General features: G+C 34.0%; 13 protein-coding genes across 13 annotated transcripts; 4 read left to right on the forward strand and 9 right to left on the reverse strand.

Annotated features, from left to right (window-relative positions):
- Nucleotides 1-1,012: 1,012 nt before the first annotated feature.
- Nucleotides 1,013-2,122, reverse strand: HYPBUDRAFT_159079 (NADP-dependent alcohol dehydrogenase; the record flags this gene model as incomplete). The annotated part of the gene is made up of 1 exon (XM_020222420.1): nt 1,013-2,122. One exon carries the CDS (start codon nt 2,120-2,122, stop codon nt 1,013-1,015), a length of 1,110 nt encoding a protein of 369 aa, XP_020073729.1.
- A 1,179-nt stretch (nt 2,123-3,301) lies between these two features.
- On the forward strand, nt 3,302-7,252 carry HYPBUDRAFT_237631 (uncharacterized protein; the record flags this gene model as incomplete). Its single annotated transcript, XM_020223206.1, has 3 exons — nt 3,302-4,137; nt 4,264-6,505; nt 6,572-7,252. 3 exons carry the CDS (start codon nt 3,302-3,304, stop codon nt 7,250-7,252), a joined length of 3,759 nt encoding a protein of 1,252 aa, XP_020073730.1.
- Nucleotides 7,253-7,283: 31 nt separating this feature from the next.
- PRP45 (mRNA splicing protein) lies at nt 7,284-8,114 on the reverse strand (the record flags this gene model as incomplete). Its single annotated transcript, XM_020220318.1, has 1 exon — nt 7,284-8,114. One exon carries the CDS (start codon nt 8,112-8,114, stop codon nt 7,284-7,286), a length of 831 nt encoding a protein of 276 aa, XP_020073731.1.
- Nucleotides 8,115-8,129: 15 nt separating this feature from the next.
- HYPBUDRAFT_154282 (phosphatidylglycerol phospholipase) lies at nt 8,130-9,490 on the reverse strand. Its single transcript, XM_020221990.1, has one exon. The coding sequence runs from the start codon at nt 9,438-9,440 to the stop codon at nt 8,247-8,249; it is 1,194 nt and encodes a 397-aa protein (XP_020073732.1). The 5' UTR covers nt 9,441-9,490; the 3' UTR covers nt 8,130-8,246.
- Nucleotides 9,491-9,818: 328 nt separating this feature from the next.
- Nucleotides 9,819-11,672, reverse strand: HYPBUDRAFT_154283 (NAD(+) diphosphatase). Its single transcript, XM_020221991.1, has one exon. It carries the CDS (start codon nt 11,589-11,591, stop codon nt 10,266-10,268), a length of 1,326 nt encoding a protein of 441 aa, XP_020073733.1. The 5' UTR covers nt 11,592-11,672; the 3' UTR covers nt 9,819-10,265.
- Nucleotides 11,673-12,266: 594 nt separating this feature from the next.
- Nucleotides 12,267-13,991, reverse strand: HYPBUDRAFT_8526 (ATP-dependent RNA helicase; the record flags this gene model as incomplete). Its single annotated transcript, XM_020223753.1, has 1 exon — nt 12,267-13,991. One exon carries the CDS (start codon nt 13,989-13,991, stop codon nt 12,267-12,269), a length of 1,725 nt encoding a protein of 574 aa, XP_020073734.1.
- Nucleotides 13,992-14,529: 538 nt separating this feature from the next.
- HYPBUDRAFT_159085 (mitochondrial 37S ribosomal protein mS29) lies at nt 14,530-15,801 on the forward strand (the record flags this gene model as incomplete). The annotated part of the gene is made up of 1 exon (XM_020222421.1): nt 14,530-15,801. One exon carries the CDS (start codon nt 14,530-14,532, stop codon nt 15,799-15,801), a length of 1,272 nt encoding a protein of 423 aa, XP_020073735.1.
- A 148-nt stretch (nt 15,802-15,949) lies between these two features.
- Nucleotides 15,950-16,594, reverse strand: NIP7 (ribosome biosynthesis protein). Its single transcript, XM_020221992.1, has one exon. The coding sequence runs from the start codon at nt 16,575-16,577 to the stop codon at nt 16,032-16,034; it is 546 nt and encodes a 181-aa protein (XP_020073736.1). The 5' UTR covers nt 16,578-16,594; the 3' UTR covers nt 15,950-16,031.
- A 434-nt stretch (nt 16,595-17,028) lies between these two features.
- HYPBUDRAFT_115590 (pseudouridine synthase) lies at nt 17,029-18,420 on the forward strand (the record flags this gene model as incomplete). The annotated part of the gene is made up of 1 exon (XM_020219132.1): nt 17,029-18,420. A coding segment is annotated over one exon (1,392 nt), but the record flags the coding sequence as incomplete, so codon positions are not given.
- HRR25 (serine/threonine protein kinase) lies at nt 18,363-20,334 on the reverse strand. The gene is made up of 2 exons (XM_020222909.1): nt 18,964-20,334; nt 18,363-18,689 (listed from the first exon to the last, which is right to left on the reverse strand). Exons 1-2 carry the CDS (start codon nt 20,068-20,070, stop codon nt 18,651-18,653), a joined length of 1,146 nt encoding a protein of 381 aa, XP_020073738.1. The 5' UTR covers nt 20,071-20,334; the 3' UTR covers nt 18,363-18,650.
- Nucleotides 20,335-21,598: 1,264 nt separating this feature from the next.
- HYPBUDRAFT_183475 (uncharacterized protein) lies at nt 21,599-22,617 on the reverse strand. The gene is made up of 2 exons (XM_020222908.1): nt 22,016-22,617; nt 21,599-21,949 (listed from the first exon to the last, which is right to left on the reverse strand). The coding sequence occupies exons 1-2, from the start codon at nt 22,340-22,342 to the stop codon at nt 21,785-21,787; spliced, it is 492 nt and encodes a 163-aa protein (XP_020073739.1). The 5' UTR covers nt 22,343-22,617; the 3' UTR covers nt 21,599-21,784.
- Nucleotides 22,618-23,691: 1,074 nt separating this feature from the next.
- Nucleotides 23,692-26,451, forward strand: HYPBUDRAFT_8532 (uncharacterized protein; the record flags this gene model as incomplete). The annotated part of the gene is made up of 1 exon (XM_020223755.1): nt 23,692-26,451. The coding sequence occupies one exon, from the start codon at nt 23,692-23,694 to the stop codon at nt 26,449-26,451; it is 2,760 nt and encodes a 919-aa protein (XP_020073740.1).
- Nucleotides 26,452-26,937: 486 nt separating this feature from the next.
- Nucleotides 26,938-27,600, reverse strand: HYPBUDRAFT_150996 (uncharacterized protein; the record flags this gene model as incomplete). The annotated part of the gene is made up of 1 exon (XM_020220319.1): nt 26,938-27,600. The coding sequence occupies one exon, from the start codon at nt 27,598-27,600 to the stop codon at nt 26,938-26,940; it is 663 nt and encodes a 220-aa protein (XP_020073741.1).
- Nucleotides 27,601-27,704: the final 104 nt, after the last annotated feature.

The following is a 27,704-nucleotide window of genomic DNA, read 5'->3' on the forward strand; positions in this document are numbered from 1 at the left end:
AAATCAAAATGACTGTAGAGTTGAAATGAAGACTAGTTAATAAATATCGAAGCAATGGCCAGTGAGGAAGCTTAACGAGAATATAAGGCAAGCGGTCTTCGAAAACTGGACCAAAGAAACAAACAAAATAAAAGGGGTCGGAAATAAATAAATAGAAAATGGATACAAAAAAAAGAATTGCAATAACAAGAAAAACCAACAAAAAACAAGATAAAACAAATAAAAAGAAGTAAAGAAAGAAAGAAAAAGAAGAAAGAAAGAAGATCTTTTCAAGTGATCGGGTCAGGCACTTAAAACTGTATAATCATATAAGTACGTTGGGTGAGAAGTAGTAGGAAATGAAAGATCAAAGAAACAAAAACCACCAAAGAAAAACTAGCAAGGACTCTTGGATCTTGATGAGATGATTACTGATTAGCTTTGCTACTTTAAGAAGCTTTTGCTTTTGTTCTAGAAGCTATACAAATTATTGTGAAGGCAAATGTCTTGAGACGAGCGTCTAATCGACTAAAAACAAAGACTAAAAAAAGCTAAATTTATTGGGATATGTGATCAAGGGAAGATGGAGAGCGGGAAGACGCTTTGATTCTGTAGGCTCAACGATGGAATTGTGGTAAAAGACCCTCTATAATGAAATAAAAGAGAAAGTGGTCGAAGGATTGAATCAAAATGATGGATTTCTGTAGAATTTTTCATGTTTCACCACTTTTTTTGGTGTAATTTTTCTTTTTTTTTGTTTTGTATGGAGTTTTTTTGCGCACTAAAATAAAGACTAACAAACTACTGAAAAGGTGAAAATTAACTAGTGAAGCAATTGCAAATACCCTACAAAACAGACATTAAGGCTTTGGTGTTGGCGATACGAGGTGTACGACGGGCAGAGGTGCAGACGAAACTAGAGAATCAATGGGCGAAGGCGTGGAGACTTGTAGAGTGTGTATTATACATACTACCTTGGTAGTAATTATTGCAAAGTATATAAATAATGGATTAGATAGCAATAGTATATAAATTAGTTAGTGAAAGCTTTGTCGTAATCGGTGAAGACAAATCTATATCTAACATCACCTTGATCACATCTATTCAAAGCTTCATTGACAGCTTTTTCACTGATTGGAATTTCTTCCACCCAAGGTTTAATACCTTTATCAGCAGCCAATTGTAACATTTCAAGGGCTTCAGCTTTAGAACCTAATAAAGAAGAACCAAAAGAACCGGCATTTTTCAAGAAACTGAAAGGAGTAACTTCAAAAGTATCCTTAACTGGAGGTAAACCAACGGAAACAAATCTACCATCAACTTTCAAAACACTTAAATAATCGTTTAAATTCAAACCGTCAATACCAGAAGCACAATTCAAGATAAAATCAAAATTGTCTTGATATTTAGTGGTCCAATCTTTTTCAACCCCAGTGGCAATGAATTCATGGCCACCAAGTTGGAAGGCTTCATCCTTTTTAGCGTTACTTCTGGAAAAAACGGTAACTTTAGCACCTAAAGCACTAGCAAATTGAACAGCAAGATGACCCAATCCACCAAGACCAATGATACCGACAACCGGTTCCTTTTTACCAATTTTTTTCAAGTTTCTAACAATTGGAGAATAAACAGTTAAACCAGCACACATTAAAGGAGCAGCACTAACCGAATCCAACCCATCAGGAATTGGGAAAACAAATTGTTCGTTTGCAATGGAATGAGATGCATAACCACCTTGAGTAACGTAATTATCAGCAAAATGGTCGATTGAATTATAAGTTGAAACTGATTTATGACAATATTGTTCATTTTCTTCTTGACATCTGGTACATGATCTACAAGAAGAAGCACATGCACCAATACCAACACGATCACCAACTTTAACTTGAGTTACTTCATCACCAACAGCAATAACAGTACCAATGATTTCATGTCCAACAACCAAGTCATCTCTTTTCAATGGAGACCAATTGGCTTTCAAAGTATGGATATCAGTACCACATAACCCATTACAAATGTTCTTCAAAACAACATCATGAGGTAAAACCTTCTTTGGAGTATATTCAACAAATTTTGGTTCACTCCAGTGCTCTTTATCGTGAACACCAAAACCTTGAAATTTAGCAGGAATGTCAACGGTCATCTTCAAATATAAAATTACTTACCACTATCCCAATTGAAAAATTATCAGAGTATGGAAATCATTCTATTTATATTAGTAATGGCAAGTCCGAACAAAACGAAAAATTTCACCGCTCTCGTCGGAACAGTTCACAAATCATATCTTTGTGAACGCATGTCAAAATTGACCTTAAGTATGATGCAATGGGCCTTGGTTGCTCACAAGGCTTCCCGGTTACTTATCAATTCCGTAAGTTTTGATTATCTCGACCAGTGTCCTGGGGGTATCATTACTGCTTCCGGTGGCTCGGACCGCAGCTGGAGGGCACTTCAATGCCGGTCCAGAACAAACCGCTTACAAATGAAGGAAAACCGTTACATGTCACCAGCGAGCTGCTTCGGAGTGGCCCCGAGTATATAAAGCTTCTTCTGTTTGCTGGTGGTTGCAAACGGCTGGATTCAGCAACTACTGACTTCTGCCTTATGCTGCCTTCTACCACCTTGTAGTACCTTAAAACACCTTATACGTACCTGTTACACTAGCTGGATAACTACCTATATAGCAGACTACTTCCTCCCCCCAGTGCACCCACTTTAACGCAAACCAATGTCTTACCGTAGACCAACACCCAGTAGCTTCTTAGAGGCTATACCCAAAAACGGCTATTGGTCTAGTAGTAAGTATGTCCTGTTATACCACCCACCCGTACACCACGTTTACCGGAGCCGTTCTACGTCAGATGCTTAATGGGCCTGCGCTAGCACCTACGGGGCTCTCGTATTGCTAAGGTGTGTGGTGTTGATGCGAAGAAGTTGGCGATACAAGGAATATGCTGTGCTAGTGAGATGTACAAGTTTTATAGTAGGGTGTAGTGATGTATGGTGTGTTCATGGGTATTCGAGGTGCATTCATGTTCGTGGTGCATTCATGTTCGTGGTGTATTCATGGGTCTTCATGGGTCTTCATGGTGTATTCATGTATGATGTGCTGTGCATTGACGTGGTGGTCAGTCTGACGGCTTGTCACAACAACACTTAGGAAAGCCTGTAGTTATCTTATGTTAACCTAATTGTAGTTTTCGTTCTTGTTTTTTGTTTTTTTTTGTGGTATCAATTTTTTCCTCTGTTTTTTTTTTTTTTTCATCTTTAACTACTTCTTTTTAAAGATCAATTCTTGCATTTCTTCATCAAAGTATAAAGAATGGTGTTGTATAAACGTAAGCAAGTTACGTTTCTGAAACCTCCTCCAGTACCGCAGGACTTGAACCAAGAAGTCTTTTACATCCCAGAAACAAAAGAATGGTTTATCAACTATGAAGATTATCTAAATCGACTCGACTATTATCGCAGACGTAAATTTGTCTGTGAAATAACCGGAAACTCTTGCTTGACATTTTATGAAGCATCCCAAAGTGAAATTAAAGAAATCAAGGGGGTTGAGAAAAATTTTCCTGAAGCTTTAAGAGAACATATCTTAAGATTCTTACAATTTAATAGAATTACTAGACTAGATCAATTGGTTGATAAAGTTTATTCTGTATTTAAGAATGACTACTTCCCTGGTGAAACTATCTTTATTAGGGGTCCAAATTTTACAAATTCATCACCTCCTTCTTCTTATGAACCTTCGTCTCCTCCTCCCATTGATTCTTCCGAAGATTTACCAACATCATCTACGTCTTTAAGACTGAAGGGGGTGATTCGTGAAAAAGTTCAATATAGTAATCCTTCCGATGGTTTAACCACGAGATATTTGGTGGCTCGTTTACAAGATGGTCAACAAGCAATTGTAACAAAAGATAATATCTCAAGAGATCGTAATCATTTCACCAAATGGTTAATTAAAACTTTCATTAAGTTGACCATGTCAAGATCTCATAAAGTTGGTGCTCCTTGGGTCGTAAAAGATAAATTTGCCAAAAAATATAGGATTCCTCAAGAATATCCTGATGACTTAAAACATTTCGAAAGTTCTACTCCTAATGGTGAAATTATTTATGATGATAATTCAAAACCTAAAAAGACAACTATCCCAACGTCAAAACTTATTGATACTAATGATTCAAAAGATAAATCAAAAAAATCAAATAAACAACCTCCAAATTCTAAAAATTTAAAAAAGAAAGCTGCATTAAATAATTTAATTGATAATGAAAACCAAAGATTTAAACCAATTGCTCCAAGTGTTAAATCTCAAAGTCCAAATCAATCTATCTCTCCCTTACCTCCAATTCAAACGAAAAGAGAAGACCCAAGGAAAAAATTCCCCTTACATCATTTACCAGAAGCAGTTCAAAATGAACTTCATCATGCAGAATTAATGGCAGAACATTCAAATCTTTCTTCCTTATCAGTTACAATTTCTTCATTTCAACCAACAAAGAAAAATATCGTCGATGATTTAGAATTAGAATTCGATTTACAAAATTCAAAACCTTTACCTTCTAAAATTAAACTTCCTGAAAATGCTAAAATTTGGAATAATCATTTAATTGAAGACTTCAAGGAAAAATTAAATTCATCACAGGAAAATCAAGATTCTGAAGAATCTAAAGATGAAATAAATTCAAAAATTGAGTTTATTAATTCAGAAATAATTCGTTTATCAAATCCTAATTTACCCGCTCTTCAAGAAGCTTTAGAATCTTGGACTTTTTTAAATATCTATCATTCAGTTTTGAAATTAGATACTTTTACCTTTGATGATTTTATATATGCCATGGGTTGGAATCATGACCAATTTGATGAAATTGGTCGTTGTGAATTATTAGATGAAATTTGGTGTTCTGTATTAGGTGCTATAGTTTCTAATAAATTACCAACAGGAAAAGATAAACTTGATGACGATGAAATCTTTGGTTTGTTGATTGATTTGCCCGCAGAAGATTCTTTTATAAATCCTCCAATTTCGGATAAAAGCGAAGATCCTACTCAAGATAATGATTCAAATAATAATGATCGTGGTTCAGAAAGTGAAAATGAAGATAAAACTTTGAAAAGTGACGATGATGTTGATTCGGGTAATGAATCAAATTCAGATAATGAATCAAAACCGAAATCGAAAAAGAAGAATGTTTCGAATAAAAATCAAAAAAATAATGAATCTGATAATGATGCAGATGAAAATGAAGAAGAAGACGATGAAGAGGAAGATCAAGATGTTGAAATGGTAAATTCTGATTCGGATGATGATAAGGATAGAGATGATGAACGTGAACATAATGCTTATATTGTCATGAATCACCGTGGTACTCCATGGCACGAAAGGTTACGTAGAAGAAATTTTAAAGATGGTAATTGGCAATGTATTGCTTTAGGAGTATTATCGTTGGTTGAATACGTTCCTCATTATAAACCAATAATTGATAAAATTTATAAAAATTTGGCACCAAAAGATGAATCTCCAACCCCAACAAATGTATTAAATAATTTTTATTCATCACTTGATATTGAGTATAAATTAAAATTTTTAAACATTTTAACTAGTTTGTTGGCTTCAGGAGATCATGTTCGAGATTACATTGATGATTGCTTAGATATGTCAACCAGTTTAAGAAGAAACAGATTAGATAATATCAGAGATTACAAGACTAATTTAGATTCAGCTCAAAAATATCATCAACAAATTCATGAAATGCTTTCAAAAGATATTCTTGCCAATGGCTTACCCAATATCTCTAATGATGAAAGTTATACTCCTTATGACCCAAAAAAGAAACCAAGACTTAATTTCAATGCTTTTGAAATGATTCATGAAGAAAAATCATTAGCAGACAGAGATTCATCTTTCAAAGAACTTTGGGAAAATAGAAAAAATTGTTTAATTCAAATTCAAGAATTAAAGAAATCAAAACGAGAAATAGAACTGAAATTAACTGAAATTGATTGTCAAAGAGTCAAGTTATTGGGTAAGGATCGTTTATTCAATAGATATTGGTGGTTTGAAAATAATGGTTTGCCTAATTTACATGCTAGTTCAAATGGTGAAGAAAATGAAGATGAAGACAGTGACAAACCAAAGAAAATTTTGGATGAAGACGATGACGATGATAGTGATGAAGTTTTAGAAGAAACTTATTTAATGGGAAGACTTTGGATTCAAGGTCCAAGTGAAAAAGATCTTCAAATAAACCTCAATACTTCGCATGAGGAAGCTTCCAGGTTTGATGAAGAAATCCAAAGACTAAGACAAGAACATGATCAAGAAGAAGTTGACATAGAAGAACAAACCACTATTGCAGAAAATTATAATGATGATGGCGAGTTAATCATTGATGAAAGTAAATTTGTTGATTTGAAAGATGGGAAACCTCCATTGAAAAAAATGAATTTCAGCAAGTTTTCTAATTCATACAAAGAGGCCGCCAAGAAGTTATATTATCTTGAATATAAAGACGATTCAATTGTTGATTCATCCAAATCTGATATTAAAGAAGAACCCAGGATCAAATTTGAAGGTCAATTTATTCAGGATAATTCACCTAATACCATCATTGGGAATTTAGGATTATTAAACCATACATTACCGGTAACGGCATTGCCTATAATGCAAAGAAAACTAATTGAAGAGCAAGATGATCCAACATTTAATGGTAAATACTGGAGATATTATGACAGACCCGAGCAATTGAATAAACTCGTTCAATGGTTAAATCCATGGGGTAAAAGGGAGTCACAATTACGTAAAGAGCTTGCCGCCGTTAAAGATGCTATAGTATTTAGTATGGAAGCTAGGAGGAAAGCGCTTTGGATTGATAGAACCCCTGAAGCTGAAGTAAAACTCGAAGAACAATTGAGTCAACTTAGTACTCGACTTGAACATTTGGAAAACCAAGGAGAAGAAGAAGAAGAAGTAGAGGAATATAGTGAAGATGATAATGTGACTAGAAAACGCAATTTAAGAAGCAAACCGGGACAGCGTAAACGTCAAAAGACCATAAGTATTGAGGAGACGCTAACCGGTGGGAGCATAGAAGAATTGAAAGAGCTACAAGGAAAATTACAAGAGGAATTAAAGGAAAAGAAAGAAGAACGAGAATTATCACGAGTTCTTGAATGGGTTAACTCTAGTGCCATTGATCAATTTGACAAGTCATTATACGAAGGAGGAGATCGTAAATTGAAGGGGAAACCAAAGAAGAATAAAAAATAAGAACATTTGTATTATATAGATTAAGTAATAATCAATATCGACTTTTTTTATTAGAAGAATGTGAAGGGTTAAAACTTCTCTTTGATCTAGTCTTTTCAGCCAAGTTTTTCAATAGCTGTTCTTTTTCAGCTTGATTTTGCAAAGCTTGTTCTTTTAGTAATTCATTTCTTAATTTAATTTCATCTCTTGCTTGTTTATCAGCATTTTCCAAAGCAGAAGATAATTCACCGAATTTTTCCAAGTTGAAATCAGGAGAAGCTTCCGAAGGGTCCATACCACCATTAGCTGCCATTACACGTTTATTCAAGTCTATGGTATAGCCCAAGTTATTTTTCCAATTTGAAATTGCTGAAGGAATATTCCATTTTGCCCGATCTTCCTTTGTTAATTTAGGTAAATTAGAGTCATTTTTCAATATTGGAGGAGGAGGAGAAGGGTCTTTATGTCTATTTTTTCTCAATTTAAATTTAGGAGGTAGCATTGGATCTTCTTTATAATTTTTAATTTGGATTACTCTTGAGTCCGAAGAAGACGATGGGTTATAATTTACAAAAGATGTCTTGTCGTTATCAGCATTAGGGTCATTACCGTTAAGTTTTTGGATTAGGTTATCGATGGTGGCTTTAGTGTCTTGCACTGTGGACTCATCGTAGGTACGAGGGAAGTGGTGCTTCAAGTTTGGATATTTCACTTTTAGGGGGATTGTATCTTGATAAGATGACTGTATGGCCGTCTCGCGTTTGGATACCGTATTGATTTGGTTGGGTACGAGGACTTGTTTGGACGACGAAGTTTTCAAGGTGATTCGTAGGCTGTCATCGTACGTAGTATGCTTTGGTTTCGGAAGTAACGAGCTAAACATGGTTACAGTGATCGTCACAGATGAGCTTTATGTATTAAAAGCAAAATATCATAGAGAAGAGAAGTAGAAAAAAAATATGTATAAATATATGTACGGGTGTGGCTCCGGTTGATATGTACGGGTGTGATAAATTTAGAAGATACCAAATTTTTGACAAGTGGAAAAGACCCAACCAAAGAAAGGATTGGGTTTGGTGACTCTGATTTCGTTTTCATCGACGATGGAGTCGAACTGGAGTTCTTCCTTAGTGAGCATTTTTGATTGGGCTAGTCTTTGGAACAGGACAAAGAGGAAATGGGCAAATCTCTGTTCCCAAGTTAAATGGAGGGTTTGTTTTTCAACCCACGATTCATGGGAAGTAGTCAATCTAGTCAATTCGGTAGCCAACTCATCGTCACTGGAATTGCTCAAGGAGGTTTGGCCGTTCATGTGGTCAACCATTAGATCGGGATGATCGGTAACCACCCCGAATTCCCTCAAATTGGAGATCCGACCCAAGGCCAACAAGTAGTCAAATTGTTGGAAATTATTGATAGTCCAAGAATAAAGCGACAAGTCTTGATGTTTCAACAAAGGCACGAAAACCGTCAAGAATTGAATTGACCAGGTCAGGAGATAAAGTAGCGAGACCCCACTGACTTTAAACAAAACCAAATTAGAATCGGGATCCTTATTTTGTTCATCTAAATAAGCATTATAACGTAAGTAATGTAAAGAATCTCTCCAGCTAAAACTGATATGGATGATTTCAAACTGCTTGAACCCAAGAGGGTTCTTAATATTACTGAAGAGTTTTTGAAAATCGTCATCTTGGTTCAAATATTTGATAAAACTCAAATCCCAAATCCCAAATTGGATACGATGCAACCACCAACCCAAATCGTTATGTACATGTAATAAATCTTTGATTAGATATTTGATTAATTTCGTTGGATTAAACCTCTTGATATCCAACATTAATTTATGACTATTGGAATCATGCTGTTTAACATAGTCATAAAACCACGACAACACATCTCTAAAAGTCAATAGTTTCTCCCCCAGCTCAATGGTTTGCAAATTCTTCAAAGTATCATAATAGTTCGTTTCTAATATATTGTAATCGGTTGGGTTACCCTCAGCATCGCAAAAAATCCGTTTAGTGGAAACATCATGAGATATTATCACAACTTGATCTTTGGTCAACCAAACATCAGTTTCAATTGAAGTTGCCCCCAGCCCAAAACACTTTTCAAACCCATGGAGAGTGTTTTCAGTGTACTTGGCCTTGAACCCTCGGTGGCCCACAATCACCGCTTCCGACTCGTAATCACTCACTAATGACATGCTGCAAATTTAAATTTATGCGTTCTAAAAAAAAACAAATTATTCGTTTATGTTCTAAAAGATCACTTTGATCAAATCTATTTCTAATATATTAAACAAATTCAAACGGTAGTGGTATCATTTGAAGGAACTTTTATTTGAAAAAAAAAAATCGCAACCAAACACGTTGTCTGCAACCATGTGGTTGATGTTCTATATATATATGTCATTTCACCTTCTTTTCTTTTTCTGCTAGTCTGGCTATCCGGCCACTAATCGAGTAATGGCCATCCTACGGGGGTACGGTTGCAAGGCCCTTTGGGTAAGTCTAGTTCGACCAGTCCTTGCTACCAGGAATTGACAGCTGCTCATCGAAGCTTTTCCTGGTTTGGGGGAGGGGTTTTTTTTGTTTTGTTAGCGGATTTTCCCTGTTTTATTTGTTTTTTTTTTTTCAGGAAATTTCGGTAGTTTCCCGTTGGTACGGGCGTGCCCAGGCCCCTGCTAGCGGGACGGTGACGTAGGCTGCCGGTGCCGCACCTACGGTATTAGCAGTACTATGGCTAACCTATGAAACACCATGAAACTGTGAAGCTGGAGCTGTTGAAGTGACTGTTAAAGTGAAGCTGAAGCTGTGGACGTGAAGCTGAATATGGGGGAGGTGGAGGATTGGCTGAATCCATGAAGATGAGGGGAGATGGCTGCAATTATTGCGAAACCGCGGTACGGGTTTGTAAGTGCATGTAATTGTAATCTAAATATATATGTAGGGTATGTAGGGTATGTAGGGTATATAAGGTATGTAGGGTATGTAGGGTATATAAGGTATATAAGGTATGTAGGGTAGGGTTAGAACTTGCTGGCCTTGGGCTGGTCGACTACTGCCTTGATCAATTGGTATGCAATGCTCTCCGGAGTAGGCAAGGTGATGCCGTCGGGGTTTGCGTCGGTGCCCGGATCATCGTAGATCAACTTTTTAACAAAGTCGGTGTCAAACCACTGGGCATCTGCCAATTCTCGATCGTGGCCCAAGTAGATCTGTTCGTTGATGCCATTGAAGTCCACCGTGGCAATGCATCCGATCATTAGGTTTGCCGGGAACGGCCATGGTTGGGTCATGAATATCTTGATGTCCAGACAAACCACCCCAGTTTCTTCCCAGATTTCTCTTTTGGTGGCCACTTCTACCGTCTCGCTGGGTTCGAGAAATCCGGCGGTGCATGCATAGATATTGGTCGGGGCATACCTCTTCAGTTTGGATAACAAGATCTTGGACTTGTCCTGGTTGGTGATTGCAGTAATCACAACCGCATCGGTACGCGGGAAGGAGACATTGGAGACTCGCTTGTTCTTAACGGGACAATCGTATTTGGTCTTGGTTTCTCCTTCTTCTTTATAGGTTTCATGTTTGTCGTTGGTACAATGTAATTTTCCTCCGGCGTGAATAGGTATAACTTTACTTCCACACCCTGGACAAAATCGATTTCTTCCTAACCAGTCTAAAAACATCTTACCGTGCGAGTATAACGTAGCTTCAACATCATTGAATCCAAAATAGTGTTTTCTTGATAAACTGAAAAATAAATCGCTCTTATCAACTGACTGACTATTTTCTTCCACGAAAAATGTCTTGATCATTTCAACCAATTTGGGTGATTGAGTCAAATCAACGGCAAAATATGGTATTCCTTGATATCTTCCCTGATGATCTAAATAATGTTCATTGATTTCGTGATCCTCATCTTCTTTTTCAATATCTGCTGCTTTAACTTTGGATAAATTCAATCCAACACTTTCATCTTTCAATCCTAAAAATAATAAGGTTGGTTTCTCATCATCTCTCAATCCACTGCTTTGTTCCTTATTATCATTCTTCCAAGTTTCAATAACTTGATTCCATTCTTCATGATTTTTCAATCCCACTTTAAATCCATCTCCTTCCCCCGATTCTAATTGTTCATTCCCGTTCGTTAATACCACTAACTTATTTTCCCCAACTTTATGAACTAATGGATTGGTATCATGGAAAAATACAAACCTCGTCAGTGGATGACTCACCGCATTGCTAATAAAATCACTATCTTCTCTTAAAAATGATACTCTATTAATTACTTCAGTTCCAAAATACATGCGATTTTGTTGTTGGCTGAAATCACCAAATCTATCGTGTGACATCTTATAATATATTTTCTTCTTTTCTTCACCAATGGTCGATTTAAACCTAGCAAGCTGTTTACTAATTGGACCTTTAATGAATCTGGTTATATTCATCAGACTCTAAAAGCACAGCACTAACAAATATTTGCCTTTTCTCGTTCAACAACTGAAAGAGCAAAAGAAAAAAAAAAAAAAAAAAAAAAAAAAAAAAAAAAAAAAAAAAAAAAAAAAAAAAAAAAAAAAAAAAAAAAAGACTACATTCTTGCACTACTAAAAATTCTATATTACAATATACTACATCTATGTACAAGTTGATGCCTAAAAAACAGTTAGTATCTTGTGAAAACAAGCATTGGTACCTTCTTCAAGAATGATCAGATATAATTTTAAATTGAGACACTTTCCTCAGTTGTTTATCGGAAGTCAAGCGTTCTAAATATCCAAATCGTTCATCATAAAATTCTTGTATAAGGTAAAGTTTCGTTAATACATACTTTTTGATTCGTAGTCAAATGATTCGTTTAGTCGTCATCTGTTGATTGTTAGTATTGTTTATAGCATTGAAGGGTCATATAATTCAATCAGCTATCTAAAGAACTTTCCTCAAAGATATTAGGAAGTCTAACGTCTAAATAATTCTTTGTTTGATCATCATTAATGAATTATATGGATATTTTTAAAACATACCTCTATTTATGCAATAACCATATTATTCTTAATGGCTCTTGGTAATCCCTTGATCCATGTTTTCTTACCATCGATTATAATGAAAACTCTCCCACTTTGTCTCATTCTACCTGTTCTTCCAATTCTATGAACCAAATCTAATGAACTGTTTGGAATCTCCATTAAAATAATATTCTTGACTCCATTGAAATTGATTCCTCTAGCCATTAAATCAGTAGTTACCAAGACTTTGATTTTACTCCCGTCAAGATCTTCTTCAATTAATTGAGCCGGCTCAATAAATGGTTTGATCTGCGCTAATCTATCTTCTGGTGAATTTTCTCCAGTGACTCCAATAATATCTTCGGGTCTATGACCATATTTATCAGTAAGTGTTTCAACTAACGCATGAACACTTTTCTTTTGATTAACAAAGATCACTATACGTTTAACGTATCCCGCTTCTGATCCATCATTATGAATGGCATATAACGCCTGGGCAAGACACCTGGTTTTGGATCCATTAAATGGAGCTAAGTTAGAATCCAATACTTTAACAACAATTTGTTTAGGGATCTTATGTAAACTTGGAGTAATAATTGGTACAAAAAATGCTAATTGACCAAATAAGCCTTTAATGGTCTTATCAAAATCTTGCGGTATAGTTGCTGAGCAAAAAATTAAATCACGACAAACTTTGAATCTACCCAATACATCAAGGGTATCTTGACTCCAAGATTGATCCATTAAAGTATCTGCTTCATCAACAACACAGTAATTGACCAGCTTAAATGCTCGACTTAAGGATACATCAGCATTTGGATTCTTTAAGGTATTGATCTTGGCAGGAGTTGTAACCAATACATCAATACGACCTCGTTTATCTAAACGAGATTTTAATTTGTTTTGAGGATCACCAGAACCCCATTTAAATATATTAAGATTTAAATGATCTTTATTTTCATGTAATTCAAAAAATTCTGAATTGTTTCGGGTAAACGTTGCTGAGATTTCACTCGACACATCATACTTCATTTTATTAGCACTGTCGAGAGTTTCATAAACTTGTTCCACTAATTCATGAGTTGGTAGTAATATAACCGATCTAATTATTGGACTATTCTTCGTCTTGGAGTAAACTCGAGGTGACTCGTTGAACAAACTCAAATCGTCCTCCTTTAACTTACTCAACACACTAGCTAAATAAGCCCATGTTTTACCGGAACCAGTTTCAGCAGCAATGGTGAAAATTTTTAATTTTTTATTATTATTCTCCTTCATTAACTCACTAAAAATATCACCTCCACTAGTGCTAGGCTTAGGCTTGTTATGCTTCATGGGTACTTGATCCCTTGGCCTACTGATTTTTTTAATACTAGCAATTTGCACGGGAGATGGTTTAATCTCAAGCTCGTCCTTATTCTTAATATAAGTATTCTTGAAATTGTAAGATTTCTTGATCTCCTTGATCATCGATACCCGAACAGTTGGGAAAATCTTAAGCTCATCAAAGGACTCAACACTCTTGATTTGCTCTTTCGAACTATTGACCATTTCTTCAGATGGCTTTTTCAAATTGGAAAAAGCCCCCAACCCAAACGTCTTTGATTCTCGTTCTTTGGCATCCGTTCTTCTCCGACTCTTCATGCCACCGGCCTTAGAGCTCTTATACCTGACATGACCAACAAATGGCCTTGTATACCAGCAAGCACCTTTACCCAATCCTATACCAATGCGTACTAGGGTATTCATTAGATTGGTGATCTATTGATAGATGAAAAGAGAAAAAAGAAAAGAAAAGAAAAAGTTAAACTAGCTGGTAGAAAAGCTGAGAGGAATGTCCAGCCTATTTATACTTCTCAAACACTCGGTTCCCAATAAACAAAGACAAAATAAGAGGATTCTGAAAATTTTCCATACTTTATTAGTTTGTGTAGTAATAAATTTTCAGTGAGAGAGATGCCTCTGCTTTTGAGTTGGATAGTGGGTCGTGTGGGTGTGGACAAAAAAAAAACTGAAAAATTTCGAATGAAGCGAGGCCTTTTGGTGGAAACAACCAATTGAAATCAAACGACATACCAGGACATAGGATTGTTGAAGCTATTATTTGGGTTGAAGGACAGTCAGAATGTTGAGAAGAGTAGCCGTTCAATCACAATCCCCTATGGCGGCCAGTGCCAGGGTTGTGTCAATCAATAGATCAATTTCGAACAGTACGAGATTATATTTCAAGAACCAGAAGAAGGGATCTAATGCTAAACCAGCAGAACCAAAGAAAAAGGCCGGAGGGATGACTCATTTGCCTTTCAGGGATGCGGTTCGCTCATTAAATTTCCAAAAATTGGCTGTTGATCTTGGAAATACTGAAGTAGCCAAGTTATCATTAGCCAGTCCAGTATCACAAGTTTTCAAGTATGAAACGCAAGCTGAAAATGCTCTTAATAGCCTTAAGGCATTTAAAAGATATCAACACCATGAAATATTTAGTAATCCAGTTTCTTTAGTCAGTGAAAATACCGTTAACATTCGTGAAAAGTTTATAACAAATTTGGATAAACCTTCAAAAGATAATAGACTTTGTTTATTGGGAGAAAGATTTTCAGGAAAATCAACATTAGTTGCTCAAGCCAATGCATTAGCGTTATCCAAATATAAAAACGATGCTGTTCTTCTATACATTCCTGACCCTGAAAACATTGTCAATGGTACCAGTGATTATATTTTTAATAAAAAATTAGATAAGTACCAACAAACAATGTTTACTAAAAGATGGATTATAAAACTACGTGAAGCCAATGCCGAAGTGTTTAAGAAGATGCCTTTATCAAGAGATGCTAAGTTTGTTACTAAAAAGACGGAATATAATTTAAAAAAGGATGTTGATACCGTTTATGATTATATATCAAAAGATTTTAATTTCGGTAAACCAGCTTCGTTAAACTCTTTCCAATTCTTCATTGAAGAATTAATACATCATTCATCAAACTTCCCTGTTTTGGTTTCAATTGATAATATTAATGCATTAACTAGTAGAAGTTTAACAAGATATTTCCATCCTAATTTCAATCCAATTCATTTGAACGAATTTGAAATGGGTCATTTTATCACTCAAGTTATCAGTGGGGAAATCAATTTTGCTAAAGGTGGTGTTTTATTAGCTGAAACTTCTGGTTCCGCTGAAACTAAAACTTTACCAGTTGGTTTGGGTTTAATTGAACACGATCCTTATTGGAAATCTAAAGTTTGTGATATCAGAATTGCTAATGCTTTCTTAGCTAATGGTGGAGTTAAAAATTATCAAGTTGCTGAATTCACTCAAGATGAAACTAGAAATTTATTGGAATTTTATGATAAAGCAGGTGCTTTACAAATTAGACCATATCCAACTAATGATAAACTTAAGAGTGCACAGGAAATCATTCAAGAAAGAACAGATATGAGAAACCATATTGCACCAAAAATTGATCGTGATGCTGAATTTGATAGAATTGTTCGTAATGCCTTCACTGTGTCTAGTGGTAGACCAGGATATATTGTTCAAGATGTCAAATTATCCTATTAGACCTCTTTCAGCGTTTTTTTTTATATTATGTTTATATACTACTTGAATCATTGTAAATAGAATACTCTTTTAAAATATTATACTTTTTATTCATTATCTATTGAATTTGTAAACTAAAAATACATAATCAGTTAATCTGAAAGACCTGAAAGAAATGGGAAATGAAAAAAGGTAGAGAGAAATAAAGTTTTGCTTTATGCTAATATTGAAATCATTTTAAAATTTTGATTCTAAGTAAATAAAGTATCTTCTTCTCTTAAATATTCACCAATATCACCTTGTCTAAATGCTACAATACCAGTTGGTTGTAAATTTTTGGCTTCATTGGTTGATTTAGCACTAACACCAAAACCTAATGGCACATCATGCATTGAATAAACGATCAACCCAGCATGTTCTGGTATATCATCAGACATTCTACCAACATGAGCTTTCAAAACATGATTCCCGTATAAAAATGGCATTTCACCATTAGTTTTAATCCATACTTTAAATTTGGCATATTGCGATAAATATGGCAATGCAGTAATATGTAATCTGAACTTCCCGGTCTTAGTAAACTTACCAAAACAAGTACCAACCGACATCAAGTTTTGTCTGGCAACAGAAGTAGCATATCTTGCTATCTGTTCAGAAACGTAATAAACTCGATCTTTTTGTAGTCTGAAAACATGAGGATTGGTAGGATTGTCAATAAGAAAACTGATATTTCTACCAACGTAGTTGGCCAACTTTTCAAAAACAACTTTAGTTTCTTCCTCAGTCAAAGATCTCATGGTGTATACTGTGTTTGATAGACTTCAATACCCTTTGGAGATTTTTTTTTCATAAATTTTCAGTCGAAATCATCTCTCATAAAAAGTATGCGCAGAGTGCGATGAGGACTGAAAATTGTTAAGGTGAAAAAAAAAGGTGAAAAATCAGTATAAGGACTTGAACAACAGAAAAAAAAAATTGCAAACTTTGGCAAACCAATTAGTTAAGAAAGAATGGGGTCACAGGAATTAGACAAGGCATCTAATGTTACTAACGATAAGGTTGAGGAAGCTACTTCAGCCAAGGCTTCTCGAGTTGCTGAGGACGATTTGCAAGACCAGCCCGAATCTAAAAGGTCCAAAAGGCAAAGAGATGATAAACCTACGTAGGTACGTTTCAAATTCAAGTCAATGATTCGTTATTGAATGGTTGATGATGTTCTGTGAGTGGTACTAACGATTATTTCATAGTGAATGGGGTCCAAGATTAGATGAGAATGGTAATCCAGTTCCCAAATCAGAAAGAAGACCAAAGAAAAAGGTTGCTTGTATGATTGGGTATTGCGGTACTGGATATAATGGGATGCAAATTCAAAATAATCCAGATGTTAAAACTATTGAAAATGATATTTTTCAAGCATTTATCAAGGCAGGTGCTGTTTCTCCAGAAAATTCTCTTGATTTGAAAAAAAATGGGTTCATGAGAGCTGCCAGAACTGATAAAGGTGTTCATGCTGCTGGTAATGTTATTTCGTGTAAGTTAATTATTGAAGATGAAGATATTTTGGAAAAAATCAATGCCAACTTACCAAGTCAAATTAGAGTTTGGGGTATTGAAAGAACAAACAAATCATTTGACTGTCGTAAAATGTGTTCTTCAAGAGTATATGAATATTTATTACCAACTTATTCATTATTACCAGCTAAGCCAAATAGTATTTTAGCCAAGTTTATTGCTGAAAATAAAAAGGCACATCCAGGAGTTAGCCGTGATGATGAAGAAGGTGATAAATGGTGGGAAGAAACTTTACAAACCATAATGAAGGAAGGAAATATTAGTCAAGAGGATATTTTCCTGATTCAAACAAAAGTCAATGATACTTCCAACCCGGCCAATTCAAATAATAACGAAGATGCAGAAGTTGAAAATGTTCAAATCAATCCAATAGTTAATGAAAATGGAGAATTAACAGAATTGGGTAAACAGATGAGGCTTATAAAAGATACTGAGAATAATTGTAGAAGATCATATCGTATTTCAAAAGAACGTCTTGATTTATTTAGACAAGCCATGAAACAATATGAAGGAACTAATAATTTCCATAATTTTACTTTAGGTAAACATTACAAAGATGACTCAGCTAAAAGATTTATGAAGGATACCAGTGTTTCTGAACCTTTTATTATTGAAGGTACTGAATGGGTTTCCATCAAAATTCATGGACAATCATTTATGTTACATCAAATTAGAAAAATGATTTCAATGGCATGTCTTATTGTTAGAACTGGATGTCCAATTCAACGTATTGTTGATTGCTTTGGTCCAAATAAAATTAATATTCCAAAAGCTCCTGCTTTAGGTTTATTATTAGAAAACCCAGTTTATGAAGGATATAATGGAATATTAGAAAAACATGGATATAAACCAATTGAATTTACTAAATACGAAACCGAAATGAATGAATTTAAAATGAAATTCATTTATGATAAAATCTATGGTGAAGAAACAAAAGAGAATACATTCCATGGATTTTTCAATTTTATTGATACCTTCAAAGGCAATGAAACTCAAAGTAATAAAGATAAACATATTTTTGATTTCTTAGGTGCTGTTTTTGAAAACGGCTTAGAGAAAAAAAATTAATTATTTACTTATACATAATAATCGAATAAAGTAGTATTAAAGTAATATACGATATAGAAAGCTTAGAAAAAGAAAATTGGAAAGTATAGTAGAAAAAGACAAGAACAGGTTTTAATCTAAACCAACGAGATTTAAAGCCATGACCAATTCTAGACGAGTCACTTTTGGACAAAAGTACTTCTGAAGGTTCTAACTTGTTCAATCCCTTGAATTGAGTTCAATCTCGGCAATTAGCTAATGGGAAAGCTATAAATGAAATGACGTGAGGTGAAATGCTGATATGAATATAGAAACTTAAAGCCAGGCTGGGTTAGCAGCAGTTTCATTTCCAGAAGGTTGCTTGGTACGACGAAAGCCTGGAGCATGGGGGACATTTTGGGCATTTGCACCGACTCTTTTGTATACTGCATCATTATAAACACCAGCTTCATCTTTATTTAATTGTTGGGGTATGTTAGCTTGTTGATGATTTGTGATTTGTTGATTTTGTTGAGGTGGTGTTTGGTTTTGGTTTAAACCGTAGTATATACCTTTATCTTCGTGTTGTCCGGGTGAATGTTGGCGTTGTTGTTGTGGTTGTTGTTGTTGCTGAGGTTGTGGTTGTTGTGGTTGTGGTTGTTGTTGTTGAGGCATCTGTTGTGGTTGTTGTTGTTGTTGCGGTTGTTGTTGTTGTGGTGGTTGTTGTTGGTCATGTGGTTGATCTTGTTGGTCTTGATTATTATTATCGGAAATTTTCAATTGTTGATCTCTTTGTCTTTCTTGTTGAAATTTATATAAGGTCCAGTCAAAAACATAATCATATCTATATTTTTCATTTCTGAATAAATCTCTGAAAAGTTTTCTTAAATAAGGATAATCGGGTTTATCATCAAATCTTAAATTTTTAACATAATTCATATAAGTTAAAAATTCTTTAGGTAAACCTTTAGTTAACATATCATTTGGGGTAGTCATTTTTTTCTCCATAATTCTATCATATTTTTGTCTTTTGGTAGCAGCCTTCAAACCTTGCCAAGGTAAAGAACCTCTACAGAAATAAATTAAAACATAACCCAAACTTTCCAAATCATCTCTTCTAGCTTGTTCAATACCTAAATGAGTATTAACCGATGCGTATCTAGCGGTACCGGTTAAATTTTTATTTTCTCTGTAAGGAATATGGAAATGAGTTCTTGGATCTCTATATTTTTTAGCTAAACCAAAATCAATTACATTAACTTGAGAACCTCTTCTACCAATACCCATTAAAAAATTATCTGGTTTAATGTCTCTATGAAGAAAACATCTAGCATGAATGTATTCGATTCGACAAATTAATTGATCGGCCAAAAGTAAAACTGTTTTATAGGTAAATTTTCGATTACAATAATTGAATAAATCTTCTAATGAAGGACCTAATAAATCAATAACCATAGCATTATAGTCGCATTCAGTACCATACCATCTAACAAAAGGTATACCCACACCCCCACTTAATGCTTTATATACTTTTGCTTCGTATTCTAATTGAGGATGTTTTGCTTTAGTATTTTCTAATTTAATAGCCACTTCTTCACCAGAAATGATATTGGTACCCAAGTAGATATCCCCAAAGGATCCTGACCCGATTTTACGGCCAATACGGTATTTCTTACCAACTCTTAAATCCATGGTTGATGGAAGTTATAAGAATAAAAAAATAAAAAAAAAGACTTGAAAAAGAATAAAAAAAAATGGACACACACACAGAACAAAGGGTGAATCAGACGAGGATTGATTTGCAAAAGAAGTCAACGAAAGATCCTGGTGATATAGATGGGAATTCAAGCTTGATGGATTAGATGAGTGTGTTAAAATGGAAAGCCCTGGAAGTTGTTGAAGGTATTTTTGACTTTAGTGTTGAGTTGAGGTGGAAAGAGAGAGAAAAAAAAAAAAAAAAAATTGAGAGAAGAAACAGAAAAAAGAAATCACACCCTACTTAACAAAGCAGAAATAAAAAAAAAATGTAATGAGAGATTGGAAAAAGGGAAAGTACACACACTTTTTCCCAGCTCAAATCAAACACCAATCCAAATCAGATTACAAGTTCACCTGGTGATAGAGCCGGGGGAATTATGGGTGAGTGATGGGAGAGATGTGAATTGAAGAGTGGTTTGTTCGGTTAGTTGATTAGGTCACCAGTTGCGGAAATCTAACTTGCTAGGTTTGCTGGCTCAGACAACCGAACGAAAAAAGGCAAAATAACAAGGCAAGCAAAAACAATCAGGCAAACGAAATTTAAACCACCCTTTGAATGGTGGAGGACACTGTAGTAAGATATTACAGTAGGAACTGGGTTGATTGTAGTACTTGTGGGAATCGGATGGATGAATGGGAGTGGGAGCGGAGTCCAGAGGATGTTTCCGTACACCACACACAATCGAGCGGCGGCTAAAAATGGTTTAAATTGTATCGATTGATCAATTATGATCCACTGTATCAATTGTATCAACTGTATCAATTGTATCAACTGTATCAATTGTATCAACTGTATCAATTGTATCGATTGATCAATTGTGATGATCAACTGTATCAACTATTTCAATTGTGATTCAACTGTAATATCAACTATGATTTATAAACTGTATCGATTGTATGATTTATCAACTGTATGATGTATGTATGATTTATTGAGTGTGAAATTTTGTAGTATACTTTTATGAAGTGTGGTATCCTATGAAGTGTACTTTATGAAGTGTATTATCAAGTGTACTTTATGAAGTGTATTATCAAGTGTACTTTATGAAGTGTATTATCAAGTGTACTTTATGAAGTGTATTATCAAGTATATTACTTTATGAAGTTCAGTACCTTATGAAGTGTACTTTTATCAAGTGTGTGTATTATCAAGTGTATTATCAAGTGTATTATCAAGTGTATTATCAAGTGTATTATCAAGTGTATTATCAAGTGTATTATCAAGTTTGCATGGGAAGTCCACAGAAGGCAGTTTTGGTGTACCGAGTTTTTTGCAATTTGGAACCCAATCTGAAACATTGCAGGTTGCGGCGGGCCCGTTTTACAGGTTGGAGAAGGGGGCACGGAGGTGGTTTTCTTGAGTGACCTTACGGCTGTAACAAAACACAAAGGTAAAAATAACACGGCTAAACGAAACAACTTTGAGTAAACAAAGTTAACGAAGCCAGCTTCGTCAATTACAAGTTAGCATAAACAAAATTGAATTAATATTAAAAATTAAAAAAAAAGTAGAAAGATTATTATAAAAATAACAGAGGTATTTAAAATAGAATATAATAAACTAGTGACAAAACAATTAAGACGAATTAAAGGGAAAGAATTAAGTTAAACAAATTAAAAAAAAAAAAAATCAATACGGTAAAGGCGATTATTTAGCGGCGGCTGGAGTAGAAGAGTTTGATTTTTTAAATTTGTTTAATAATTTTTTGAATAAATCGTTCTTCTTTGGAGCTTTATCGGTTTTATCAGAAGTGTCTTTAACCTCGTCTTTAGCTTCTTTGGCAGGTTCTTCGGCCTTAGCTTCTTCTTTGGCAGGTTCTTCAGTAGCAGCTTCGGTGTCCTTGGCTGGTTCTTCAGTAGCAGCTTCGGTTTCCTTGGCTGGTTCTTCAGTAGCAGCTGGTTCTTCAGCTTTAGCTTCTTCTTTAGCTGGTTCTTCAGCTTTAGCTTCTTCTTTAGCTGGTTCTTCGGTAGTAGCAGCAGCTTCTTCGGTGGCAGCTGGTTCTTCGGTTTTAGAATCTAATTTGTCTTCAGCATTTTTTCTAGCAGTTTCGATATCGGTTTCAGCAGCTTCTTCAGTGTCTTTAGCGGCCTCAGCAGTTTCTTCCTTTTTAGATTCAACTTCTTTTGGTGCTTCAGTAGCTAAGTTTTCTTTTGAATCAGAAGAAAAAATTCTAGAAGTTCTCTTTAATTTATCTTTAATACCCATTTTTATTTAACGTTGTTTTTTTAATATTACAAGAAAGAAATAAGAGAAAGCCGAAGGCAATTAAACCGGGAAATCAATTGATATTTATAGTAGAAAAATCGGTTAAACAACAAGTAAAAAAAAATAAAATGAAGAGACAAAACAAAAATCCACAGCACAAAACAGGGTACAATAAACAATACTGAGAAGGAAAGGCTAAAACAACAACATGATTTTTTTTTTTTTTTTATGTTTTTCTATGTTTTTTTATGTTTTTTTTTTTTTATTTTTATTTTAATTTGGTGTCTTTTTCCATTATATAACAATTGATCAAACACAAAAGAATACTCGATTGAATGCCAATAATTTCTCTTGTTATTAACAGCTTGACAACTAACAAAAGGCCCAAAGATTGGTTTGACACATAATTGTTTTTTTATTTTATTATTTTGGTATTAGACGATTCTCATTCGTGTTTTGTATTGCAGACTGGTTGTGGGTTCGCAGGCAATTGCGGGTTTATTTCTGTTTCATTGGCAGTGTTATCAGTTGTAAAGTGATTCACTTTAGGTAAAATTCCTCAAGGGCACACTATATCACATTACATTATAAAATGAATGACTGGTATCCCTTATTCTGTTATCGGGGTTCCTTTATCTTCATCCCTTGTCTTTGCGCTGTGCTGTGCTGCTGCTGCTGTTGTTATCCGGTTGTTGTTGTCCTGTTGTGCCGTTGTGCCGTTGTCCTTTTTTGTAGGTTATAAAAAATAACACCGGAGGTACGGGTGCACTCCTCCCTCCGGTAGGCGATCGTACGTTTTCTCAGCCGCACATTCCGAAGCAGTTTACACTAAATCTGATTGGCGTCGCGTGCACGTGACTCCCGCCCTACACTACACTACAATACTCGATTACCATTCTTGAATAGTCAATGATTAATAGTCGATGATTAATAGTCAACGATTAATAGTCAATGATTAATAGCCAATGATTAATAGTCAATGATTAATAGTCAATGATTAATAGTCAATGATTAATAGTCAATGAATAGTTAAATAGTCAAATATCAATGATCAACGATGAATAATGAATAATAACCAATATAAACCAGTATCTATGAACGGCTGAGGTCATAGATTCGTTGTGATGCCACAACTGAAATTCCTGATCCTCGGATATCCGCTGGATCGGGATCAATCTATCATTTACTGCTAAGATTCGGATATATACCTCCCCCAGGAGTTAAGTGTTGTTTCGGTGTATGGGTGTTATTCTCGGATTTTTTTTTTTTTTTTTTTTTTATGTACGGGTCCAGCTTATATTTGATTGACTGAAAATTTTTCAACCTTATACTACTTCCCCATAAGCAAAATGTCCGATAGTTTAGTGGCGGGATTGAGTTCCTCAAGTGTGTCGTCTCCATTGACATTGACCAATTCGTACTTGCCAACCAAGTATGAGTTAACGCTTGATATTGATTACCAAAAACCCAATTTTAAAGGATCTTTGGATATTGATTTAGAAAAATCAAATGATTCAGACAAATTCGAGTTGACCTTGCATTCAAACAAACTTGTTATTACCCGGGCTTCGGTAGATGGGATTTCCTTGAAGATTTCGTATAATAGAAGTCAGCAACAAGTTACCTTTAGTAGTGAAGAACCCATTGAAATGACGTTCAATAAAAAAATTCAATTAGAATATATGGGTCAAATTAACACTATTAAAACTTATCAGGATAAAACTTACGGTTTTTTCAAAACTAACTATAGTGATTCGATTACTGGGAACGCAAATAACTTTATTCTTGCCACTCATTGTCAACCAACTGGTTGTAGATTAATTTTCCCCTGTATTGATGAATTATATTGCAAATGTCCAATCAAATTGAATATCGTTACATTATCTAAATTCAAGGTCATTTCAAATGAAATATTAGATAAAGAAGAAATCATCTCTTTGAGTGATAAATCAAAATTCATCTTTAAAGAAACTCCAAAGATATCAACTTCAATTTTCGGTTTTGTTATTGGAGATTTAGACTTTATTGAATCCAATAATATTAAAGTTTTCACTACCAAAGGAGATTCCCATCTAGGTCAGTACACTTTGGACACTATTGCTAAATTATTACCAATAATGAATCAAGTATTTGGAATTGAATATCCCTTGTCAAAACTTGACTTTATCGGTTTACCGTTTTTAAGCGATATGGCAATGGAAAATTGGGGGATGGTGAATATTATATCCCAACAGTTATTGGTGGATCCGAACACTGCCAATCAAGATGTCAAACGTCAATTAAGACAATTGATTGCTCATGAAATGATTCATCAATGGATTGGGAATTGGATCACTTTCGATGATTGGAAATGGTTATGGTTAAATGAGTCATTTGCTACTTTCTTGGGAGATTATTTTCTCTATTTAGCTAATATCGATGAAGATGATTCAAAATATTTTGAATTAAATCAAATCGAATTCATTGAAAAATTAATGGATGATGATTGTTTTATTAATGAAAATGGTGATTCAATTAAAAACTTGAATAAATATATGAATGAATTAGATATCAATTTGAATAGTTCAACTAATTCAATCTTTGATAAAAACTCTTATGAAAAGGGAATGATCTTATTAAGAATGATTGCTAGTATTATTCAATACGATGATCCTACAAATAATAATCATTTAAATTATAATAAATTCATTCAAGAAATTGGGAAATTCATTACTCAAAATAAAGAAGGCGTCTTCAAACCTTTTGATTTATGGAATTCAATTAATGATTCAGTAAGTATTGACTTACCCTCTTTCATCCATTCTTGGATTAATTATGCTGGTTATCCGATTTTAAATGTTAAATCCGTGGATAAATCAGTCGAAATTGAACAACATCGTTTCATCTATGGATCATCCCCAACCATTTTGAATTTAGAAGATCAACCATTTCATTTACCATTATTCATCAAATACGAAAATGAAAAGAAAGAAATTAAAATCTTAAATGTTTTATTAACCGATCGTAAAACAACCATTGATATTCCCATTAATCAAATTCTTACTTTCAATCATAATAAATTAGGTTATTATAAAACAATCTATGATGACTCTTTCCATCCGGATTTATCTAAGTTAAATGATCAAGAAATCATTTCTTTAATTAACGATTATGGTAAAGTTTTAGGTCAATCCAATATCAGTAATCATCAAGAATTAATTAAATTAATCCAAATTTTGGAAAACCTATTACAACTTCCAATTTCATTCCCAGTTTGGAAAGTTTCCTTAAACTACTTGGAAATCATTAATCATATTTTCATTCATTTCACTGATTATACCAAATTTGAAAAATGGTTACTTGAATATATCGATAAAGTTTATGAAAAATTTGGTGATTGGGATCAAATCGTTGAAATGAATAAAACTGATTATAATTCAATCGAATTTGATGTCCGTAATCAAATTTTACAAATTGGTTATACTTCACCTAAATTTCAAAAATTTGCAATTAAAATTTATAAAAACTTCACCAATGGTAAAAAATTTATTCCAAAAGAATTATTACTGTCAGTTTTCAACTTAACAATTTGTTGTAGCGGTCAAAAAGAATATAAACAAATTTTAAGTTTAGTTAAAAATTCAAATGTTTCAAATCTAAAAGTCACTAATTCAAGTATTGAAAATTTACAAACAATTGCTATATCGTCGTTAAGTTTTACTTCGAATAAAGATTTATTAACTAAATCGATGAATTTTGTCATGACTAATATTGATTCTAAATTAATCGAATTATGTTTAGTTGGTTTTAAATATAAACATAATCAAAATGATAAATTACTTTTATGGAATTGGTATAAAGTCAATTATGATCAATTCATTTTGAAATCATTACGTAAAGGTAGTGATTGGGCAAAACAAATTGGTATTACCATGTCTAATATTTCTAAATTAGTCTTGGGTGAAATTATGCAATTTGATCAAGACGTGATTGAAAAATTTGTTAACGAAAAAACCTCTTCTTTACCAAATCACAACCTAAATGAAATCATGCAAGAAGTTAATATGGTAAATGAAGAAAAATACGAAATTGCTAAGCATTATGATCAATTAGTTAAATATTTAAATTAATTTTGTAAATAGAATAAAATGCTGTACATAATTTCACAATTGCAAATTGTAAACTGCAAATATACAAACTGCAAATCAATAAAGCCAAATCTGCGAATACGTCAAACCTGTAAGCCGCCGCCCCAACCTGCAATGCGCGGGGCTAACATGTAAACGCCACCTGCGGAACTTTGACTCCCAATCGGGCAACCACGAACCCCAATCTGGAAAGCTAATCACCATTGCAGGGTCTAGAACTTGACAATGCATCAAACAGCTACAACAGACATGTACGGGTGGAGATGAAATACCCCAAGTTTTTTTTTAAAGTATAAAGTTTAGCACGGAATTAGTAGCGGTCATTATTATCATTATATTAACAAAGAAACACGAAAGGGAAAGAAGAATTGAAGAGACGAAATGAATAAGCACATGAGCAAATATAGCGGATGAAGAGTTCGAGTCGACGGATTTGTAAAAAAAAATAAAGTAAAAAATTGCAAAATATTATATGAGCCATTCAATCTCATGTTTGGAACGTGAAACTTTCACAACATTCAAAATATTAGTGGCCATTTTATCAATTACATCCTCATTTTCCTTCAGATTAATGGAAGAGTTAAGTGAAGTGACTGAAGAGCTTGTATGTAGATGATTGGTTTCTTCAAAATGAGGCTCTTCCTTAATTGAAGAGCAAATAGATGATATACTTGGTAATTTAGCGGATTTTTTATTAGAAACTGGAGGAGGAGTCGAATTTTTAAAAGTGTTGGAGCCATATTTACAATCGGCGCAATCACAATTATCTTGTAGAATTACACTGTTATATTTATCATGATTTTTCGATTCATTGGGGAAATTGTAGTCTTTGACAAACAATTCAAATTCTTTATCAAGATGAGAATTAGACATTACATTGGGATATGCCTCTTTGAAATTGGGTAGAGAGTACGATCTTGAACGATATTGACTTTCTGGTAATGCTTCAAAAGGTAACGATTCAAAAGTTGAATTCTGATTAAATATTGGGGAATTGGCAGCACTCTTAGACTTCTGCTTATTAAAAATTGAATTTTTCAATTTATTCTTCAATCGATTCTTATTTGAACTATCAAACGATAGTGATTTACTTTTAGAAGTATCAAGCGATAGAGAATTAGATCTGTTCATGGGTGAAGTAAAAACAAATGAGGGCCTGAAATAACAAACACTTAGCTATATTACAAAATTGTGGGATGTTTCAACTTATATAGTTGCAACCAATAACACAATCT

This window comes from Hyphopichia burtonii, assembly GCF_001661395.1.
Source record: "Hyphopichia burtonii NRRL Y-1933 unplaced genomic scaffold HYPBUscaffold_10, whole genome shotgun sequence".
NCBI lineage: Eukaryota > Fungi > Ascomycota > Pichiomycetes > Serinales > Debaryomycetaceae > Hyphopichia > Hyphopichia burtonii.

What these genes read in the sequence shown, in the direction of transcription:
- HYPBUDRAFT_154282 (XM_020221990.1), bottom strand. Translation starts at nt 9,440, where the DNA reads ATGTCATTAGTGAGTGATTACGAGTCGGAAGCGGTGATTGTGGGCCAC.
- HYPBUDRAFT_154283 (XM_020221991.1), bottom strand. Translation starts at nt 11,591, where the DNA reads ATGTCACACGATAGATTTGGTGATTTCAGCCAACAACAAAATCGCATG.
- HRR25 (XM_020222909.1), bottom strand. Translation starts at nt 20,070, where the DNA reads ATGGATTTAAGAGTTGGTAAGAAATACCGTATTGGCCGTAAAATCGGG. An exon ending in GCCAACATTCACCCGGACAA is followed by an intron (nt 18,690 to 18,963) that starts CACGAAGATAAA and finishes TATCAGCATTTC; the next exon opens with ACCTCACGTCATTTCATTTA.
- NIP7 (XM_020221992.1), bottom strand. Translation starts at nt 16,577, where the DNA reads ATGAGATCTTTGACTGAGGAAGAAACTAAAGTTGTTTTTGAAAAGTTG.
- HYPBUDRAFT_183475 (XM_020222908.1), bottom strand. Translation starts at nt 22,342, where the DNA reads ATGGGTATTAAAGATAAATTAAAGAGAACTTCTAGAATTTTTTCTTCT. An exon ending in CAGCTGCTACTGAAGAACCA is followed by an intron (nt 21,950 to 22,015) that starts GCCAAGGAAACC and finishes ACTGAAGAACCT; the next exon opens with GCCAAAGAAGAAGCTAAGGC.